Consider the following 21,855-nt stretch of genomic DNA (forward strand, 5'->3'; position numbering starts at 1 on the left):
TACTTTCAACATGAAGTCTTGCACTGAGGAGAAATCACTGGGAAAAGAATCCAAACTGGGCAGCACAGGGATAATCAGTGCAAAGGAAAGAGAAAGGCCAGATAAAATGGAGATAATGAAGCAGAGGAGAAAGATCTCAAAAGAGGGGGCTCTAGAGCTATGAAGCTAGAAAAGCTATGCTGACACAGCCTTCCCTTCTAAAAATTTAGGAAAACTAATTTCAGGTTAAAATTAGTAATAGAAAAGGATTACAGTCAAATCCTATACAAGGTTATTGTTGAAAAATATAATAATAAAAGTTAGAATAACATCTCTACCATAAAAGCAGATGTCAGAAAGACATGCTCAAAAGACAGATTAAATTCATAGCCTAAGATTTCAAAATTATCTAAAATAAGAAAATGACAGAAAATGTGAAAGAACAACATAAATCTGAATTAGAAAAGTTAGAAATGAAATGACAGAACTCAAGAATGAATTAGAAGTAAAAGAAAAATATCATTTCAGAAATAACAGCTAAACTAGGAAGAACACAAGAATGAATAAAACACAACTCTTAATGCCTTAAGGCAGGGGTCCTGGTCCATGGCCTGTTAGGAACCAGGCCGCACAACAGGAGGTGAGCAGCGGGCGGGCAAGCGAGCGAGCGAAGCTTCATCTGTATTTATAGCTGCTCCCCATTGCTCGCATTACTGCCTGAGTGCCACCTCCTGTCAGATCAGCAGCAGCATTAGATTCTCATAGGAGCATAAACCCTACTGTGAACTGTGCATGCAAGGTATCTAGGTTGCATGCTCCTTATGAGAATCTAATGCCTGATGATCTGAGGTGGAACTGAAGCGATGATGCTAACACTAGGGAGCACTGAGGAGCGGCTGCAAATACAGATTATCATTAGCAGAGAGGTTTGACTGCCCAGAGACCATAATAAATCAACTGCTTGCAGACTCATATCAAAACCCTACCAGTTGAACCTAGTTGCAGGGCAGGAATAAAGAGGTAGACATAGAAAATGGACTTGAGGACATGGGGTGGGAGGGTGAAGCTGGGGCGAAGTGAGAGCAGCATCAACATATATACACTACCGAATGTAAAACAGTTGGCTGGTGGGAAGCAGCAGCATAGCACAGGGAGATTGGCTCAGTGCTCTGTGATGATCTAGAGGGGTGAGATAGGGAGGGTGGGAGGGAGGCTCAAGAGGGAGGGGATATGGGGACATGCGTATGCACATGGCTGATTCACTTGGTTGTGCAACAGAAACTAACACAGTATTATGAAGCAACTATACTCCAATAAAGATCTATTTAAAAAACAGATAAATAACAAGGTCCTACTGTATAGCACAGGGAATTATATTCAATATCCTGTAATAAACCATAATAGAAAAGGAAAGGAAAAAAAAAACCCTATCAGTTAGTGGCAAGTGAAAACAAGCTCAGGGCTCCCATGATTCTGCATTATGGTGAGCTGTGTAACTATTTCATTGTATAACACAGTGTAATAATAATAATAGAAATAAAGTACACAATAAATGTAATGTGCTTGAATCATCCTGAAACCACATCCCCCACCCCCCCACCCCTGGTCCATGGAAAAACTGTCTTCCACGAAACTGGTCCCTGGTGCCAAAAAGATTGGGGACCGCTGCCTTAAGGGAAACAGAATGTAAAAAAGGAAGAAAATCCTAAAAAAAAAAAAATTTTTTTTAAGATAAAAAGGATTTGAGGCAAAGTAGCAGAAAGAGAATATAAGCAACAAAGATCCAGCATACACATAAGAGTCCCAAAGTCTAAAACCAAAGCAATGTAACAGAACGAATGCCTAAAACTGTAATTCTAAAAAACTTCTCTGAAGTAATAAAAAAGGCAGAAACTTCACAGGGAAAGGACATACTACATATCTAGAAAATAAGATTCAGAACATCAATGGGACATATTATGTAGTAAAACCACAAGATTTTTTTTTTTTTTTTTTTTGCCGTACGTGGGCCTCTCTCTGTTGTGGCCTTTCCCGTTGCGGAGCACAGGCTCCGGACGCGCAGGCTCAGCGGCCATGACTCACGGGCCCAGCCGCTCCGCGGCATGTGGGATCTTCCCGGACCGGGGCAAGAACCCGCATCCCCTGCATCGGCAGGCGGACTCTCAACCACTGCGCCACCAGGGAAGCCCAAAAACCACAAGATTTTAAAGAAAAATAAAAACTCCTTTGGGAGCCTAGATAAAAGGACCAATTCACTCATAAAAGAAAGAAAAGCAGATTTTCACTTGGACTGTTTTAACAGCAACACTTTACAATAGAAGATAATGAATGAATTTGTTTAAGATATTTAAGGAAAAAATGTGAGTCAAGGATATTATATCCCCATAAATTGGCTTATGAATACAAAGGCTGCAGATAATCTGTTGAGCACTGATATCATGACCACTTCTTAAGGAACCTACTAGTAATAAGCTTCAGACAGCCAAATGACCAGAGAGACAAGGACTAGGGACTGGTGGTAATGATCATTAACAGCTGCTAACACCAAAAAAAGACAATTAGAAATGATTTGCCTCAAGATAGAAGACACCACCACCTACAAAAGCATCTTGCCAAAAAAATTCAAACTGGAATTCAATTTAGCCTCTAGGTCCAACTACCAATTAATAGAAAATGCAGAGAGAGGAGTACTTTTGAAATGACACCACAGGGCTTCCCTGCTGGCGCAGTGGTTAAGAATCCACCTGCCAAAGCAGGGGACACAGGTTTGAACCCTGGTCCGGGAAGATCCCACATGCCTTGGAGCAGTTAAGCCTCTGCGCCACAACTATTGAGCCCACATGCCACAACTACTAAAGCCCATGTGCCTAGAGCCCGCGCTCTGCAACAAGAGAAGCCACCGCAATGAGAAGCCTGTGCACTGCAACTAAGAGCCGCCCCCACTCGCTGCAGCTTGAGAAAGCCCTGTGCAGCAACAAAGACCCAACGCAGCCAAAAATAAATAAATAAATAAGTAAATAAATGTATTAAAAAAAAAAAGATGACACCACAGGGTCACAATCAGCTAAATGCAGACTGCGGGAAACTCTACAAGAAAAATACCCAGTTCCTTCAACATATAAATTATAAGGGGAAAAAAAAAGAGAGATGGAGGGGAAATCTATATATTAAAAGAGATATTTTAATCAATTATAATGTGTATAAATAAATAAGTAAATAAATGTATTAAAAAAAAAGATGACACCACAGAGTCACAATCAGCTAAATGCAGACTGCGGGAAACTCTACAAGAAAAATACCCAGTTCCTTCAACATATAAATTATAAGGGGGGAAAAAAAGAAAGATGGAGGGGAAATCTATATATTAAAAGAGATATTTTAATCAATTATAATGTGTATAAATAAATAAGTAAATAAATGTATTAAAAAAAAAACATGACACCACAGGGTCACAATCAGCAAAATGCAGACTGTGGGAAACTCTACAAGAAAAATACCCAGTTCCTTCAACATATAAATTATAAGGGGAAAAAAAGAGCGATGAAGGGGAAATCTATATATTAAAAGAGATACTTTAATCAATTATAATGTATAGTCCTTATTTGCTTCCTGATTTTAATAAACACACTAAAAAGATTTAAAAATTCTATTTATGAGGCAACTAGAAACTCATGTACTGATTGGATACTTGATGATACAAATGAATTATTATTTATTTATTTATTTATTTATTTGCGGTACACGGGCCTCTCACTGTTATGGCCTCTCCCATTGCGGAGCACAGGCTCCGGACGCGCAGGCTCAGCGGCCATGGCTCACGGGCCTAGCCGCTCCACGGCATGCGGGATCTTCCCGGACCGGGACACGAACCCGCGTCCCCTGCATCCACAGGCAGACTCTCAACCACTGTGCCACCAGGGAAGCCCACTAATGAATTATTAATTTGTTTTTTTAGGTGGTATAATGGCATTATACTTTTATTTTTTAAAAAGCCCTCATATAGCAATGTTCTGAAATATTTACAGATGAAATAACATGATGTCTGAGATTTCGTTCAAAAGAACATGAGAGGGAGCAAGTTGGGTGGGAATACAGGTGAAATAAGATTTGCCATGGGTTGATAACTGCTGAAGCTGGGTGACAGATATATAGGTAATGCTCCATGTACTTTTGGACAAGTTTGAAATTTTCCATAATAAAAAGTTTTTAAAAGTGCTTGCTTCGGCAGCACATATACTGAAATTGGATCGAAACAGAGAAGATTAGTACGGCCCCTGCACAAGGATGACACATAAATCCACGAAGCATTTCATATTAAAAAAAAAAAGTTTAAAAAAATAACTGGTCCACAATTGGTATTTAATAAATAACAATTTTTTTTTTTTTTTTTTTTTGCGGTACGCGGGCCTCTCACTGTTGTGGCCTCTCCCGTTGCGGAGCACAGGCTCTGGACGCGCAGGCTCAGCGGCCATGGCTCACGGGCCTAGCTGCTCCGCGGCATGTGGGATCTTCCCGGACCGGGGCACGAACCCGTGTCCCCTGCATCGGCAGGCGGACTCTTAACCAATGCGCCACCAGGGAAGCCCCCTAAATAACAATTTTAATCATTATTATTAGTTGACTGAACAAATATTTGCCGAATGAATGAGTTCAGACATAGGTAAGACTGAATCATTCATCAGCAAATAGGAAACACAATTATGAAGAAAATATAAAATCTAAGAACTTTTATATTATCAGCACCATTTATAATAATGGAGCTCACTCACCCAGGGCCTGGGAGAATGAATGAGCCAATAATCTCTCTTGATAAGTCAGGGAAAGAGGTTTGGGAAGCTGAAACAAAAAGTGAAAAGCCAGTAAATCAGCAAAATTATGGGATGAGATAAGGCAAAATGAAGTAGAAAACAGTGCCAGAAGAATAAAACCAAATGAAATATGTTGAAAAAACATAACATAGCAGATATGATGTCCAGCTCCAATATTCTATAAGTACACACAACAGAAGTTTCCACATACAAGTAGGACTGTAATACATTTAGCAAATGCAAGGCAAATGACAAAGATGATAAACTAAAACATATTTTAAACAAAGAAGCCAAATAAAGCTAATATACTACTGTGGTCTTTCTCTGAGCAAAGCAGAAGCCACATGGGATAACCTCACAGTAAATTTGGGGAACTCAATCTGGAGGAAGTAGGTAAAGATAAAAGAATCAAAAGCAAACTCGGAACTCTCAAAGGGAATATTCTTATCTTACCTAAAATCTTATTGAAAAAGAGTCTCCAAATGTTTAGGACGCTGCTTTGTGGGCACAGGAAAAGAGAAATAAATGGCTCAAAGTAGCACTGCTTTTAAACCATGGCACAGCCTGTGGGTACAACTTTCTCCCTTAACAAGGTACCTGTCATCCTTCAGCAAACACTAACTGCCTCCTCAGGCTGTCTCACTTTAACTGTTTATACGTATTTCCATTGTGCTTCCGACAAGCTCATGTTGATCCCAATCAGACGGTTCTGAATTTTGGCTCAGGTTTTACTTTGTTCTTAATGGCTATTCAGGTGTCTATTTACATTCCTCCACAGGTTAGCTTTGCTGCTTTCTGTTCCAGGTTGGAATGCAAGTTGACGTGAAGCCAGGATTTCAGGTGCCATTGGTATAGGAGAAACCAAGCGGAGAGAGCAAAGAGAGCAGAGACTTGCTAGCCAAAGTCACAGCTTGAGAAGAAAGCTCAGAGGCAGGACTGTATATAAAGGATGCCGTGTAAATGATGTGAAAACAAAGGGGTAAGGGAGGAATAGAAATTAGACTGTGCAGAATGACTTAATGAGGATTCTGATCTTAGGTATAAGGAGAAGCCCTAAAATAAGAAGTAAGTGATCAAAACCATAAGAAGAGGTAGTGACTTGGGAGTAAAATGTCCTTTTGGCAGTTACTTTACCCTTCATCTCATACCCTCTCCTATTTATTAATAGTTGGCCCTATTATTTCTCAAGGCTCTAAGAGTTATAGGAACTTATTTGCATGAAACTCCCAGGATCTCCAGTTCTAGGCTAGGGCAAAAATAACATTTCTAAGATTTATAGATTAGGGAGCAGAGAGTTTAGTTTATACCTCCATACTAAATTGTTAGACAGTAACTAAAACAGCTCCTGGGAAGACCACTAAACACCCTTAGCTTCTTGGTAAATCTGGCATCTATCCCTGTGAAAGAACAGAGTTCTCATGACCCTAGTGAAATTCCCCGTATCTTCCCTAAAGAAATAAGCAGCTGCACTAAAGAAAGCAACACACCCAACATTATGGTATTAGAAATCCCCACTGTAATCAGAAGCACCAAAGCCTACTTGGGTAGAAGCAGAGAAAGACAAAAAGGAGGCCAAAAAGTAAAAGGAAATGCCTATATACATTGCACTGGAGGCCCTGGCCAGGGCAATAAGACAATAAAAAGAAATAAAAGGCATTAAGATTAGAAAGGAAGATATGTTATAATACTGTTTTTATTTGCAGGCAACATGATGATGTATATAGAAAATCCTAAAGAATCTACAATTTAAGAAAGTCACAGGGCACAAGGTCAATATGCAAAAAAATAGTTGTAGGGCTATATACAAGCAATAAACAATTAGAAAATAGAATAAAAAATACTAGTTACAATATCATTACATTGAAATGAAACAGGAATAAAATTATTGAAAGATGTTCAAAACCTCTATACTGAAAATTATAAAAACATTACTGAGAGAAATTCCAGAAAATCTAAATAAATAGATGTTCAAGGATTGGAAGATTCAATATGAAGATGTCAATTCTCCCCAAATTGACCTACAGATTCAATGCAATTCCAATCAAAATCCCAGAAAGCTTTTTTAATAAAAACTGGCAAAGTAATTCTAAAATTTATATGGAAATGCAAAGGACCTAGAATAACCAAGGCAATTTTAAGGAAAAGGAAATCCAAAGGACCTAGAATAGCCAAGGCAATCTTCAGGAAAAGGAACAAAGTTGGCAGATTTATAGTACCTGATTTCTAGACCTACTTTATAAAGTTAAAAATAATCAAGACTTTATTAAATGTGGTACAGGAAGTAGAGACAAAAAGACCAATGGAACAAAGTAGAGAGAACAGAAATAGCACACTCAGGGACTTTCCTGGTGACACAGTGATTAACAATCCACCTGCCAGGGCTTCCCTGGTGGCACAGTGGTTGAGAGTCCGCCTGCCGATGCAGGGGACACGGGTTCGTGCCCCGGTCCGGGAAGATCCCACATGCCGTGGAGCGGCTAGACCCGTGAGCCATGGCTGCTGAGCCTGCGCGTCCGGAGCCTGTGCTCTGCAATGGGAGAGGCCACAACAGTGAGAGGCCCGCGTACCGCAAAAAAAAAAAAAAAAAAAAGAATCCACCTGCCAATGCAGGGAATGCAGGGTCAATCCCTGGTCCAGGAAGATCTCACATGCTGCAGAGCAACTAAGCCCATGCACCACAACTACTGAGCCGGTGCTCTAGAGCCCATGAGCCACAACTACTGAGCCTGTGGGCCACAACTACTGAAGCCTGCTTGCCCAGAGCCCATGCTCTGCAACGAGAAGCCACCGCAATGAGAAGCTCACACACCACAACAAAGACCAAAAAATGCAGCCAAAAATAAATAAATTAAATATAAATAAATTTAAAAATGAAAAAATAAATAGCACACACATAATCGGTCAACTGATTTTCAACTAAGGCTTCAGAGCAATTCAATGGGGAAAGGCAGGTCTTTTTAACAAATGATGCTGGAACAACTGAATATCCATACAGAAAAAAGTAAACCTTTATACCTTTACTTTTAGAAGTAAATACAAAAGAATATCTTTATAAGCTTGGGGTAAGCAAAGATTTCTTAGGACACAAAAAGTACTAACCATAAAAGAAAACATCAGTAATCTGGATTTCATCAACATTTGAAACTTCTGGTCATCAAAGTCACCATTAAAAATGTAAAAAGGCGGGCTTCCCTGGTGGCGCAGTGGTTGAGAGTCCGCCTGCCGATGCAGGGGACGCGGGTTCGTGCCCCGGTCTGGGAAGATCCCACATGCCGCGGAGCGGCTGGGCCCGTGAGCCATGGCCGCTGAGCCTGCGCGTCCGGAGCCTGTCCTCCGCAACGGGAGAGGCCACAACAGTGAGAGGCCCGCGTAACGCATAAAAAAAAAAAAAAAAAAAAAAAAAAAAAAAAAAAAAAATGTAAAAAGGCAAGCCACAGACTGGCAGAAAATATTCACAACACATATCTGACAAAAGGCTTGCATCTATAACATATAAAGAATTTCTATAATCAATAATAACAAGGCAAACAACTCAAAAAAAGGCAAATGCCTTGAACAGACATTCCATGCAGATATACAAATGGTTGATAATCACATGAAAAGGTGATCAGTATCATTATTATCATGGAAATGCAAATTAAAACCACAATGAGGGCTTCCTTGGTGGCGCAGTGGTTAAGAATCCGCCTGTCAATGCAGGGGACACGGGTTCGAGCCCTGGTCCAGGAAGATCCCACATACCACAGAGCAACTAAGCTCCTGCACCACAACTACTGAGCCTGCGCTCTAGAGCCCGTGAGCCACAACTACTGAGCCCACTTGCCACAACTACCGAAGTCCGTGCGCCTAGAGCCTGTGCTCTGCAACAAGAGAAGCCACAGCAACGAGAAGCCTGTGCACTGCAACAAAGAGTAGCCCCCGCTCGCCGCAACTAGAGAAAGCCCACACACAGCAACGAAGAACCAACGCAGCCAAAACTAATAAATAAAATAAACAAAATATCATTAAAAAAAGAATAAACACAGTTATTAAAAAAAAAACCCATAATGAGATAGTGGTACATAACACACACTAGAATGGTTAAGATTAAAAAGACTGACAATACCAAGTGTTGATGAAGATGTGAAGCAAGTACAATTCTTATACATTGCTGATGAAGTGTAAAATGTACAACCACTTAGAAAACTATTTGGCAGTCTGCAATAAAGTAAACCCTATAACCTATAATATTTTTACAAAAAGACCTGCAGAACAATATTCATAACTGCTTTATTCATCATATCTAAAAATTAGAAACAATCCAAATGACCATCAACAGAAAAATAGGTAAAGAGTGGTATACTTATTCAATGGAATACTACTCAGCAATAAACAAGAACAAACTAATTATACCTGCAGTCATATGAATGAATCTGAAAAATATTATGTTGAACAAAAGAAACCACAATAAAATTATATGATTTCATTTATACCTAGTTCATGAACAAGCAAAATTAATATATGGTGATAGAAATCAGAACAGCAGTTGACCCTAAAGGTGCAGGATTGATTAAAATAAAGCACAAAGGAACTTTGAGAGGTGATGAAAATGTTCTAGATTTGGATAATGATAACCTGGGTATATATAATTGTCAAAACTCATTGAATTATATAATTAATACCTGTGTATTCTACTGTGTGTAAATTATTCCCCAATAAAGGGAAGGAAAGGCTGTGTACATATCTGCATTAATTTTTTGTTCTTTAGTGCATAGGTAGGTTGAAAATAATAATACATCTGTTTGCAGTCACTAGAAATAGTAGGAGAAATTCTGCCCCCCAACTCAAGTAAGATAGCAACATTGTCACACAGAATGAATTTTTTCCAAAGCACATCAATTTGAGAACAACTGACAGTGGATCTTGCTCAGTATATGAGCCACAGGCCACTGGGGAGACTGTACCCTCATATCCATAGACCCGTGTTAATTTCTTAATCAAAGGAGACTAAACATTCAAATATTATCATGTGGGGGAGCTGAAATTTTTGAAAGTTTCTTCGTACTTCTTTCCAGTCGATCTCTCATCTGCAGAGTCAACTGCTGGTCTGATTTCTATTACTATATATTAGTTTTGCTTATTCAGGAACTTTATATAAATGGAATCTCTTGAAGTATATTTGAAGTATATCTTTTTTATAAAGATGTACTATGACTGAAAAATATTGGAAACTAGTGACTGTAACAACTGTCTAAATCTTCACTAGTAACCAAACTAAAAAGCAGTTGAAACATGGGCAAGAAAGAACGTGATGCAAGCACTGTAGGGAGTTCCCTGGTGGTGCAGTGGTTAAGAATCCGCCTGCCAAGGCAGGGGACATGGGTTAGATCCCCAGTTCTGGAAGATCCCACATGCCGCGGAGCAACTAAGCCTGTGCACCACAACTACTGAGCCTGTGCTCTAGAGCCCGAGAGCCACAGCTACTGAGCCCACATGCCTAAAGCCCATGCTCCGCAACAAGAGAAGCCACTGCAATGAGAAGCCCTCGCACCGCAACGAAGAGTAGCCCCCGCTCGCCACAACTAGAGAAAAGCCTGCGCACAGTAGCAAAGACCCAATGGAGCCAAAATAAATAAATAAATAAAACAAAATAAAATATTAAGAAAAAAAAGCACTGTAAACTGCAATGCATTGGGAAAACATAAGATGATATTTATCTTCAATGAACAATAAAAATCAAGAAATAGTTTTTCACCTTAAGTTTCTGATATATGTGGCGCAGAGAATCTGCAGTTCCCATGTCAGCTTCATCAGGAATACACACAATATCTAGCTTCATTTTCATATTGAAGTCTGCACATAGAGCCTTTTGGACATCCCTGGTTGTAATGACAATGACTTCTATAGCATGAAAGAAAAAAAGAAGGAAAAACTCTCATTCATTTAGACAATAGTTACACTTTTTCAATTAGATTTGGTCTATTTCTAGATTTAGTAATAACAGCTTATATTATTGAGACTTTTCAACGTATTTTACGTGCATTCTCTCAGTTAATTCTTACAGCAATCACATTTTACAAATGAGAAAACTTGGAGTAAAAGAAATGAAGTGACTTTGTTCAGGGTACTAAAACTAGTAAACGAGATCTAAGATAAAACTCGCGTCTGTATGATTAGAGCCCACGCTTTAACTAATACATTACACACCACTTCTTCCTGATGTAAAGAATTAGAAGAGCATTTATCAAAGCATATACAAATAGGATCACATTTTAACTCTTCATTCACTCCAAAGAAAGAGCTATCACCACTCTCCATCAGACTGCCGTTAGTGCTTCACTGAGGATCACAATGAACCCAGTAACAGGCAGTTTCCACGTAATAGATGCCTTCACCTTATCCATGTAGCTATCAATTAATGACAGAAAACTTGGGGTTTTGTCATGGATCTTTGGCAGGGTAATGTAACCCACTGCAATATAACATGTGTTGCTGATATCTGAAGATCAGATTTTAGCACCTCTAAAGTGTAACAATTTCCACTACTTGTTCCATGATAGTGCTCAATTATCTCTCCCTTTCACTATAATCATTCTCTTTTCTATTTTCTTCCCTTCTTTCTTCCTCTTTCTTTTTCAAATCATTTAACCTTTCTTCTTTCCTTCTCACTTTCTTCCTTCCCCATTTGGCTTTCTTTCAGTCATTAACTCACTCATTCAACCAATAAGTACAAATACATTTAATATGTAAAGGACAAATAGGCACTGAAAATTCAGAAATGAACTAAACATGGTCCCCATTCTTAAGAAACGTAACATGGAAAAATTAGACATGGAAATGATTAATTAAGGAAGGCTTCATGGAATGGATCGCCTCTGAGGCAGGCCATGATGAATTCAAGTCCAACAAAAATTTCTTTAGTACATACTGTACATAAAATGCTGATGTTACAAAGATGAATTAGACACAGTACTTGCTCTCAGGGAGATCAGTCTCCCATGCCACTAACTACAGCATAAAGCAGGCCTTGAGAGGTACTGAGATAGAAAAACAAAGTGTGATGAAAGCATAGAGGATGATTATGCTCTGATTAAAACCATTTGTGATTAAAACTCTTTATGATTTCAAAGAGAAGGTGACACTTCCATAGGTTGGAGAGAACATTTTAGGTAGAGTGAAGGGAGTAACTATAAATACGGGACAGTCAGTCTCATAATTGGACCAGGAATCTTCCGTATGGAGAGAGACCAATGCTAAGCGGGGCTATGTTAACTTCCCTAAAATCACAAACAACATGAACAGAGTGAACATAGAGTTTACTGTTCAACTAAAGAATCCCATGTTTAGGAGACATTCTCCAAATTCTGACTGAGCCTCACTGAGAAGGAATTTTCTATATACCACAAAAGGTCATCACCAAGCATAACTAAAGATATATAGCAAAAGTAAAAAAAAAAAATAGTTATAGATGACAAATCCATAAGAACTTACTAAAGGGAAGTAGTATATTTAAAAGTGTATTAAGATGTGTCCTTCACCTGTAAGACTGAGATCTAAAAAGAAAACCTTTTCTAAAACACATCTCTTTGGGACTTCCCTGGTGGCGCAGTGGTTAAGACTCCACGCTCCCAATGCAGGGGGCCCAGGTTCGACTCCTGGTCAGGGAACTAGATCCCACATGCATGCTGCAACTAAGAGTTTACATTCGCATGCCACAACTAAGGAGCCCGTGAGCCATAACTAAGACCCAGCACAACCGAATAAATATTTTTATTTTATTAAAATAAATATTTTTTTAAAATGTTTAATTAAAAAAATAAAACACATCTCTTAAGGTCAATGTCATACAGACTACTGCAAAGAAGTGTTCATGGGTCTGTCTCAAGAAGGTATGAGTGGAATAAACACTGGATCACAACCCTGGGGCCCAGGATCTGGCACCACCTCCATCTGGTATTCTGATTTGCTATATCTAACTATAGGACACCTCAAACTCATTGTGGCCAAAGCCAAACTCATTGTCTTCGCTCAAACCTGTTCCTTGGGAAGCAACCTAAATGTCCATCAACAGAGGAATGGATAAAGAAGATGTGGTACATACATACAATGGAATATTACTCAGCCATAAATAGGAATGAAATTGTGCCATTTGCAGAGACGTGGATAGACCTAGAGACTGTCATATAGAGTGAAGTAAGTCAGACAGAGAAAAACAAATGTCGTATAATATCGCTTATACATGGAATCTAGAAAAATGATACAGATGAACTTACACGCAAAGCAGAAATAGTGACACAGATGTAGAGAACAAACGTATGGATACCAAGGGGGGAAGGGGGCGGTGGGATGAACTGGAAAATTGGGATTGACATATATACACTACTATGCATAAAACAGAAAACTAATGAGAACCTACTGTAGAGCACAGGGAACTCTACTCAGTGCTCTGTGGTGACCTAAATGGGAAGGAAATCCAAAAAAAGAGGGGATATATGTATACATACAGCTGATTCACTTTGCTGTACAGCAGAAACTAACACAACATTGTAAAGCAACTATATTCCAATAAAAATTAATTAAAAAAAATAAAATAAAAGTCACCTGAAATGAAAAACAAAAAACCTGTTCCTTGTCCCATATTCCCTTTCCTATTATTGGCATCACCATCCACCTAGTTACCCAAGCAAAAAGTAGAAGGAATCTTCCCTTTCTTTCTGTTACCCATCCCCATTAATCAACAACTTTTTCAGATGGTCCTTCTTCTCCATCCTTAGTGCTAATGCCTTAGCTCAGACCCTCTTCATTGCTAGTGTGGACTTTGGTAACAATCTCCTAATTCGTCTCCCTGCTTACAGTCTTAACTCCTCCACACTGATTCTTCATAAAGCTTCCAAAGCAATTTTTTTAAAAATCTGAGTTGTCAAATTTATCACCATAAAGTTGTTCACAATATTTATTTATTATCTTTTTTGTTTGTTTTTTTGGCTGCACTGCATGGCTGTGGGAACTCAGTTCCCAGACCAGGGATTGAACCTGGGCCACAGCAGTGAAAGCACCAAATCCTAACCATTAGACCACCAGGTAACGCCCCTGCTCATTACCTTTTTAATGTCTATATGATCTATAGTGATGTTCCCTCTCTCATTCCTGTTATTAACAATTTGTGTTTTCTCTCCTTTTTCTAATCAGTCTAACTAAAGATTTAATAATTTTATTGATTTTTTTCAAAAAAACCCCCATCTTCTGGTTTTACTGATCTTCTCTAACACTTTTGGTTTCTATTTCATTTATTTCTGCTCTTATTATTTTTATCTCCTTCTTTCTACTTATTTGGGTTTCATTTGCGCCTCTTTTTCCAGCTTGTCAAAGTAGAAGCTTAGATGATAACTTGAGACATTTTTTTCTTTTCTAACAGAGTGCTTAATGCTAAAAAATGCTAAAAAATCTCTAATCATTGCTTTAGCTATATCCCTCAAATTTTAATATACTGAATTTTTATTTTCAGTAATTTCAAAATATTTTCTAATTTCCCTTGTGGTCAGATGGCCAAAAAGCACATGAAAAGATGCTCTACATCACTAATTATTAAAGAAATGCAAATCAAAACTACAATGAGGTATCACCTCACACTGGTCAGAATGGCCATCATCAAAAAACCTACAAACAATAGATGCTGGAGAGGGTGTGGAGAAAAGGGAACCCTCCTACACTGTTGATGGGAATGTAAATTGATACAACCACTACGGAGAACAGAATGGAAGTTCCTTAAAAAACTAAAAATAGGGCTTCCCTGGTGGCACAGTGGTTAAGAGTCTGCCTGCCAATGCAGGGGACACGGGTTCATGCCCCGGTCCGGGAAGATCCCACATGCCGCGGAGCGGCTGGGCCCGTGAGCCATGGCCGCTGGGCCTGCGCGTCCGGAGCCTGTGCTCCGCAACGGGAGAGGCCACAACAGTGAGAGGCCCACGTACCGCAAAAAAAAAAAAAAACCAAAAAAAACACTAATTTAACCATATTAAACCTCGGTTTAAGCCTTTCACTGGTTCCCCACTGCTTTCAGGAAAAAAGAATCTAAACTCATCAGCATGCAATACAAGGTCCTTCATAGCATGATCCCTGTTTACTTCTCTCATTACATCTACTCCTCCCCCCTTACACTTGATATTACAGCCAAATAAAATGAAAAGTAGCTGCCAGAACATGCTGTGCTGATCATGACTCTCTATCTGCATACATTATTACTTCTGTATGGAATGCTCTCTCCACACTGGTAGGCCTGGTGATCTATTTTTCAAGACTCAATTCAAGGGTCAGCTACTCTGTAAGCCTTCTCTGAATCCCTCAAGTAGAAACAGCAACTTCCTTATAACAAGCACTTATAATGTGCCTCTGTTATAACATTTATCACATTACACGGCGATAATCTGTTTACATGTGTATCTTTCCAATAGACTTTAAGGTTCTAGAAATCAGGGTCTGAGTTAATATTTTCAATTCTGTACCCTAGTGCTTAATATATTACCTGGCACATACAGGTTCTCAGTAAGTACTGACTATGAGGCACTTGTATTCCTCATATCATGTTCTGACATCCTTCCAGGGTTCATCTTAGATCACCGTGGAGACTAGCTCCAAAAAAGTAACACTTAGCACTATCTTCTCAACCTTTTTTCACACAGCGATAGAGTACTCCTGAGTTCCTAATTTAAAGAGGCCAGTCTCCAGCCAACATTGAGTCCTAGTCTTCTTTCATTCGTCCTGTCTCACCCTCATAAAACTGACAAATCACTGGGATCAAACACCCTAAAAGTTTTATGAGTACATCTCATTGCCATACTCACCTTCAAATCCTATACGTTCAAGCAGATTCAATGGGTACCAAATTAAAGGTTTGTTCCCAACTGGAAGCAGAGGTTTGGGAATACCGGAAGTCAGGTCTGTCATCCGAGATCCCCCTCCAACTGCCATTACTACTGCTTGAAATTCCATTTTTACAAACTGCAATCACAGAGAAAAACAAGAGAAAAAGAAGTAACAAAAATCAAAGCATACACAGTATTAATCCTATTTTTAGTTAGGTTATTGATATCCACTTATGACAAATACATCATTTCCAACTCCAATAACCAGAATAAGGAAGACTCCTTAGCTACAGTATAAACATCACATTTATCCTATTCTATTACTCACGGATATATACTCTCAGCTCCAGCCTGGGGAGATGGGCTGGAGGAGGAATATGAATTAAGAAAAAAAAAAATCTGGCCCTTGTTCTTGAGTTGCTCACAATTAAGTGAAGACAAATAGAGTAAATTACAATACATTATCATTAATGCCATGGCAGGTATACATCCAAGATGCAGTAGGCATGTATAGTGACGGTAACACCTAAGTCTTCCTAGAAATGATGGAAGGTTTTACAGGAAAGTAATGCTTGAGCTGACTCTTAAAGGAGTAACAGTTTACCAAGTTGTTTTCTGATATGTGAGTTCATATTCCTTGAAAAAAATTTAAAACTTCTGACTAGAATTAACAGCACATTATATCTCGGAAAAGTGTGAAATGAGTTAAGATTCTTCTAATAATCCAGCCATTTGCTCCCATTTTCTCATTACCCCCAACTTGAAAGATATCACTATAAACACAAAGGTAGGCTTGTATCTTAACCTAGATTTGCAGAGCCCAATTGCAGAAACAAACCAAATTAACTCCTTTTTTTCACACTCAAGGTAATAAATGAACCTGTTTGACATTCAAAAGAATCTCTTTACAGCAGCTGCCACAGAAGAGAGGCACAATAAAAGATCATAAATCAAAACCACAACAAAATACTAGCAAACAGAATCCAACAGCACATTAAAAGGATCATACACCATGATCAAGTGGGGTTTATACCAGTAATGCAAGGATTCTTCAGTATACGCAAATCAATGAATGTGATAAGCCATATTAACAAATTAAAGGAGAAAAACCATATGTTCATATCAATAGATACAGAAAAAGCTTTTGACAAAATTCAACACCCATTTATGATAAAAAACCTCCAGAAAGTAGGCATAGAGGGAACTTAACTCAACATAATAAAGGCCGTATATGACAAACCCACAGCCAACATCATCCTCAATGGTGAGAAACTGAAATCATTTCCACTAAGATCAGGAACAAGACACGGTTGCCCACTCTCACCACTACTATTCAACATAGTTTTGGAAATTTTAGCCACAGCAATCAGAGAAGAAAAAGAAATAAAAGGAATCCAACTTGGAAAAGAAGAAGTAAAACTGTCACTGTTTGCAGATGACATGACACTATACATAGAGAATCCTAAAGATGCTACCAGAAAACTACTAGAGCTAATCAATGAATCTGGTAAAGTAGTAGGATACAAAATTAATGCACAGAAATCTCTTGCATTTCTATACACAAATGATGAAAAAGCTGAAAGAGAAATTATGGAAACAATCTCATTTACCATTACAACAAAAAGAATAAAATACCTAGGAATAAACCTACCTAAGGAAAAGAAAGACCTGTATGCAGAAAACTATAAGACACTGATGAAAGAAATTAAAGATGATACCAACAGATGGAGAGATATACCATGTTCTTGGATTAGAAGAATCAACATTGTGAAAATGACTCTACTACCCAAAGCAATCTACAGATTCAATGCAATCCCTATCAAACTACCGAGGACATTTTTCATAGAACTAGAACAAAAAATTTCACAATTTGTATGGAAACACAAAAGATCCCGAACAGCCAAAGCAGTCTTGAGAACGAAAAACGGAGCTGGAGGAATCAGGCTCCCTGACTTCAGACTATACTACAAACATACAGTAATCAAGACAGTATGGAACTGGCACAAAAACAGAAATATAGATCAATGGAACAGGATAGAAAGCCCAGAGATAAACCCACGCACATATGGTCATCTTATTTTTGATAAAGGAGGCATGAATATACAGTGGAGAAAAGACAGCCTCTTCAATAAGTGGCTGGGCCCGTGAGCCTGGACAGCTACATGTAAAAGAATGAACTTAGAACACTCCCTAATACCATACACAAAAATAAACTCAAAATGGATTAAAGACCTAAATGTAAGGCCAGACACCGTAAAACTCTTAGAGGAAAACACAGGCAGAACACTCTCTGACATAAATCACAGCAAGATCCTTTTTGACCCACTTCCTAGAGAAATGGAAATGAAAACAAAAATAAACAAATGGGACCTAATGAAACTTAAAAGCTTTTGCACAGCAAAGGAAACCATAAACAAGACGAAAAGACAACCCTCAGAATGGGAGAAAATATTTACAAATGAAGCAACTGACAAAGGATTAATCTCCAAAATATACAAGCAGCTCATGCAGCTCAATTTCAAAAAAAAGAAACAACCCAATCCAAAAATGGGCAGAAGACCTAAACAGACATTTCTCCAAAGAAGATATACAGATTACCAACAAACATATGAAAGGATGCTCAACATCACTAATCATCAGAGAAATGCAAATCAAAACTTTAATGAGATATCACCTCACACCGGTCAGAATGGCCATCATCAAAAGATCTACAAACAGGGCTTCCTTGGTGGCGCAGTGGTTGAGAGTCCACCTGCCGATGCAAGGGACATGGGTTCGTGCCCCGGTCCGGGAGGATCCCACATGCCGCGGAGTGGCTGGGACCGTGAGCCATGGCTGCTGAGCCTGCGCGTCCAGAGCCTGTGCTCCGCGGTGGGAGAGGCCGCAGCAGTGTGAGGCCCGGGTACCGCAAAAAAAAAAAAAAAAAAAAAAAAAACCTACAAACAGTAAATGCTGGAGAGGGTGTGGAGAAAATGGAACCCTCTTGCACTGTTGGTGGGAATGTAAATTGATACAGCCACTACGGAGAACAGTATGGAGGTTCCTTAAAAAACTAAAAGTTGAACTACCATACGACCCAGCAATCCCACTACTGGGCATATATCCTGAGAAAACCATCATTCAAAAAGAGTCATGCACCACAATGTTCATTGCAGCTCTACCTACAACAGCCAGGACATGGAAGCAACCTAAGTGTCCATCGACAGATGAATGGATTAAGAAGATGTGGCATGTATATACAATGGAATATTACTCAGCCATAAAAAGAAATGAAATTGAGTTATCTGTAGTGAGGTGGATGGACCTAGAGTCTGTCATACAGAGTTAAGTAAGTCAGAAATAGAAAAACAAATACCGTATGCTAACAAATATATATAGAATCTTAAAAAAAAGGTTCTGGGCTTCCCTGGTGGCGCAGTGGTTGGGGGTCTGCCTGCCGATGCAGGGGGCGCAGGTTCGTGCCCTGGTCCAGGAGGATCCCACGTGCCGCAGAGTGGCTGGGCCTGTGAGCCATGGCCGCTGGGCCTGCGCGTCCGGAGCCTGTGCTCCGCAACGGGAGAGGCCACAATAGTGAGAGGCCCACGTACCGCAAAAAAAAAAAAAAAAAAAAAGGTTCTAAAGAACCTAGGGGCAGGACAGGAATAAACACGCAGACGTAGAGAATGGAGTTGACACGGGGAGGAGGAAGGGTAAGGTGGGACGAAGTGAGAGAGTGGCATCGACATGCATACACTACCAAATGTAAAATAGCTAGTGGGAAGCAGCCACATAGCACAGGGAGATCAGCTCGGTGCTTTGTGACCACCTAGAGGGGTGGGATAGGGAGGGTGGGAGGGAGATGTAAGAGGGAGGAATATGGGGATATATATATATATGTATAGCTGATTCACTTTGTTTTACAGCAGAAACTAACACACCATTGTAAAGCAATTATACTCCAATAAAGACGTTAAAAAAAATCAGAAATCCTTATTGATTTAAAAGTACTCTTTGACTTACAACCAATGATGTAACCTTTCAAAAACAAGTGTTAAATTCAATGTTTAGAAAAAAAAATTATTTAACACCAAACTGGCAAATAATGTTGCACCTTTACCATAATTGTGCTCAGTGCTGTGCTCCTCACATCAGTATCTAATCTACAACACTCACACCCTGTACACCCAAGCACAAAGTGAAGGCTCTTGCCCAACATCCACAACTTAAAGATGTGGTAATTTCAATTCCAGCAGGCACTGCCTCAGATTGGAATTTAACTTCAATCTGGCACTGTATAACTCCCATAACATCTGATGTTATGTTGAAAAGAACTCTGGACCCTTAAGGGTCAAAAGACCTGAGTCTGAGTTCTGGTTCTGCCACTTACAGGTGAGGTAAGAAGGGACCTGACATTTAAAACTCTCAGCGTCCTCAGTTTCTAGAAGGGAGACTGGTGGTTAAGTTCACAGGCCCTCAAGCTAGACTGCCTGGGTCTGAATTCTAGTTCTACCATGAATTAGCTGTGTGATCCAGGGCAAGCTACATAACTTCTCCACCTCAGTCTTCTTAATTTTCTAAGATGAGAATAATTAGTTTCTACTTCACACAGATTTATAAATATTAAATGAGTTAATCTATGTAAAGCACACATAATAACGTCAATCCCATGACAAACATTATGTGTTTGATATTCGACAGGTCATGGAAGCCTTCTGTGCCAGCAGAACCATAATTCTGGTCCCTGTATTGCTATTCTTGCTTCCTAGGTTGCCCTTCTCCTGTGCCTAGTATTTAATTACCTATTAGACTTTTAAGACTCAGTTCAAGAACCACCTTGCCTAAAAAGCCATTCCTATCCGTTCCCACCCTCCTGGAGAAGTAAATCTTTCCTCCGTAAGTGCTTCTACGCTATGTACAGATCATCTCTACCTTTACAGGCTGTATTGCGCATTTATTTAAATGTCTATTTTCTATGAGTTCCTTGACTGTCACTGCTGTATCCCCAGTACTTGACACAAGTCCCGTCAGATGCTAGGCACTCCATCAGTGCTCTGTGGAATGAGCATCCGTGAACCTCACAACCCCGTGGTAAGACTCAAGCTCAAACATTAGAACCCAGATCACTAGGTTCACAGAGGTTCTGCTCTCAGTGAGGCTCTGGGTGATAACCATGAACATAACCACCCATGATACCAGGCAGCCTGTCAAATGTCTCAGTGTCACTACCACGACTCTGGGTGATGGGAATCAAGGCAAAGACGCGTTAGCCACTCAAGTTTTAAAGGGGGTGTTATGGCATCCCAGACCTGCCTCCGTCATAGCACTCACTGCCTTCTCCCTTTGTAAACTGGTAAGATAAAACACCGTATCATAACTGATCTCTCAGCCAGACCTTACTGTATTTCACTGTCTTGCACCTAAACAACCAAAAACAGAATAAATGAACGAAGGACTTCAGTGTAAAGGACTAGGCACTGTGCTCAGGGCGTCTGCTCCTGGGTCTGGTGCTCACTCGCTGAGACTTCTAGCAGATCCTCCCCTCCCTGAAACTCAGTTTCCCCATCTGTTGCACGAGGTGGCTGGCTCGGATTCTCCCCGAGCTTCCTTCTAGTTTGGGCACTTGGCTCTGCGGCCGGGTCGGGCAGGCACTCGAGCTGGCGACTCAGACTCTGCACCCCCGCCAGCCGCTCAGGCCCTCCTTAACCAGGCTCGAGGAGCCCACCTCTCTCCGGTGCAGCGAGGCCCGGCGGCCTCCACCGCGCGGCTCACCCCGCCAGCCAGCTCGTGCGCAGCCTGGCAGCGCACCAGCCGCAGCTTTACCTCAGGTCCCCGCGCGCCACAACCGCTCGCTCGGGTGGCTCCCCACGCCGCCGCCGACTGACAGCCCAAAAGCGCAGGCGCGCGATGGCCGGGCAGATCGATTGGACGAGCTGGGCAGGTCCGCGGAGAAGGAACGAGCACCGAGTGATAGATGCCGGCCAAGAAGGGCACGGCGGGGAGGAGGGGAGGAGGCGAGGAGGCGGGGCCGCCTGAGCCTTTTCGTTCGTTCACACATCACCAAGGCCCATTGAGCGTCCCTCACAGGGCAGGGGAACTAGTCATAGCCTCTTCCTTCAGGCAGTTCTCCTTCTAGGACCTGGACTCAGCTGCCACTCTGCGAAAAGAGAGCTCTTTGGGAGCTGCGGTTTGCGGCTGGCCAGTGGAGAACTCACCAAGGACTGCCAAGGTTTTCTATGTCCGGTGAGGTC

At 40.4% G+C, this 21,855-nt stretch overlaps 1 protein-coding gene and 1 non-coding gene across 2 annotated transcripts in view; one reads left to right on the plus strand and one right to left on the minus strand.

The window, feature by feature from the left end:
* Window positions 1-21,512, minus strand: part of EIF2B3 (eukaryotic translation initiation factor 2B subunit gamma) — a 155,662-nt gene extending 134,150 nt beyond the window's left edge. Inside the window, exons 1-3 of the mRNA XM_065879906.1 lie at window positions 21,428-21,512; window positions 15,608-15,764; window positions 10,522-10,667 (exon numbers count right to left, since the gene is read on the minus strand). Of these exons, the coding sequence (XP_065735978.1) occupies window positions 10,522-10,667; window positions 15,608-15,755 (294 nt within the window). The 5' untranslated portion in view covers window positions 15,756-15,764; window positions 21,428-21,512. The remainder of the gene's footprint in view (window positions 1-10,521; window positions 10,668-15,607; window positions 15,765-21,427) is intronic.
* LOC136140447 (U6 spliceosomal RNA) lies at window positions 4,192-4,298 on the plus strand. The gene has a single exon (XR_010657615.1). It is a non-coding gene; the product is annotated as a U6 spliceosomal RNA (small nuclear RNA).
* Window positions 21,513-21,855: the final 343 nt, after the last annotated feature.

The sequence above is a fragment of the Phocoena phocoena genome, chromosome 1 (assembly GCF_963924675.1).
Source record: "Phocoena phocoena chromosome 1, mPhoPho1.1, whole genome shotgun sequence".
NCBI lineage: Eukaryota > Metazoa > Chordata > Mammalia > Artiodactyla > Phocoenidae > Phocoena > Phocoena phocoena.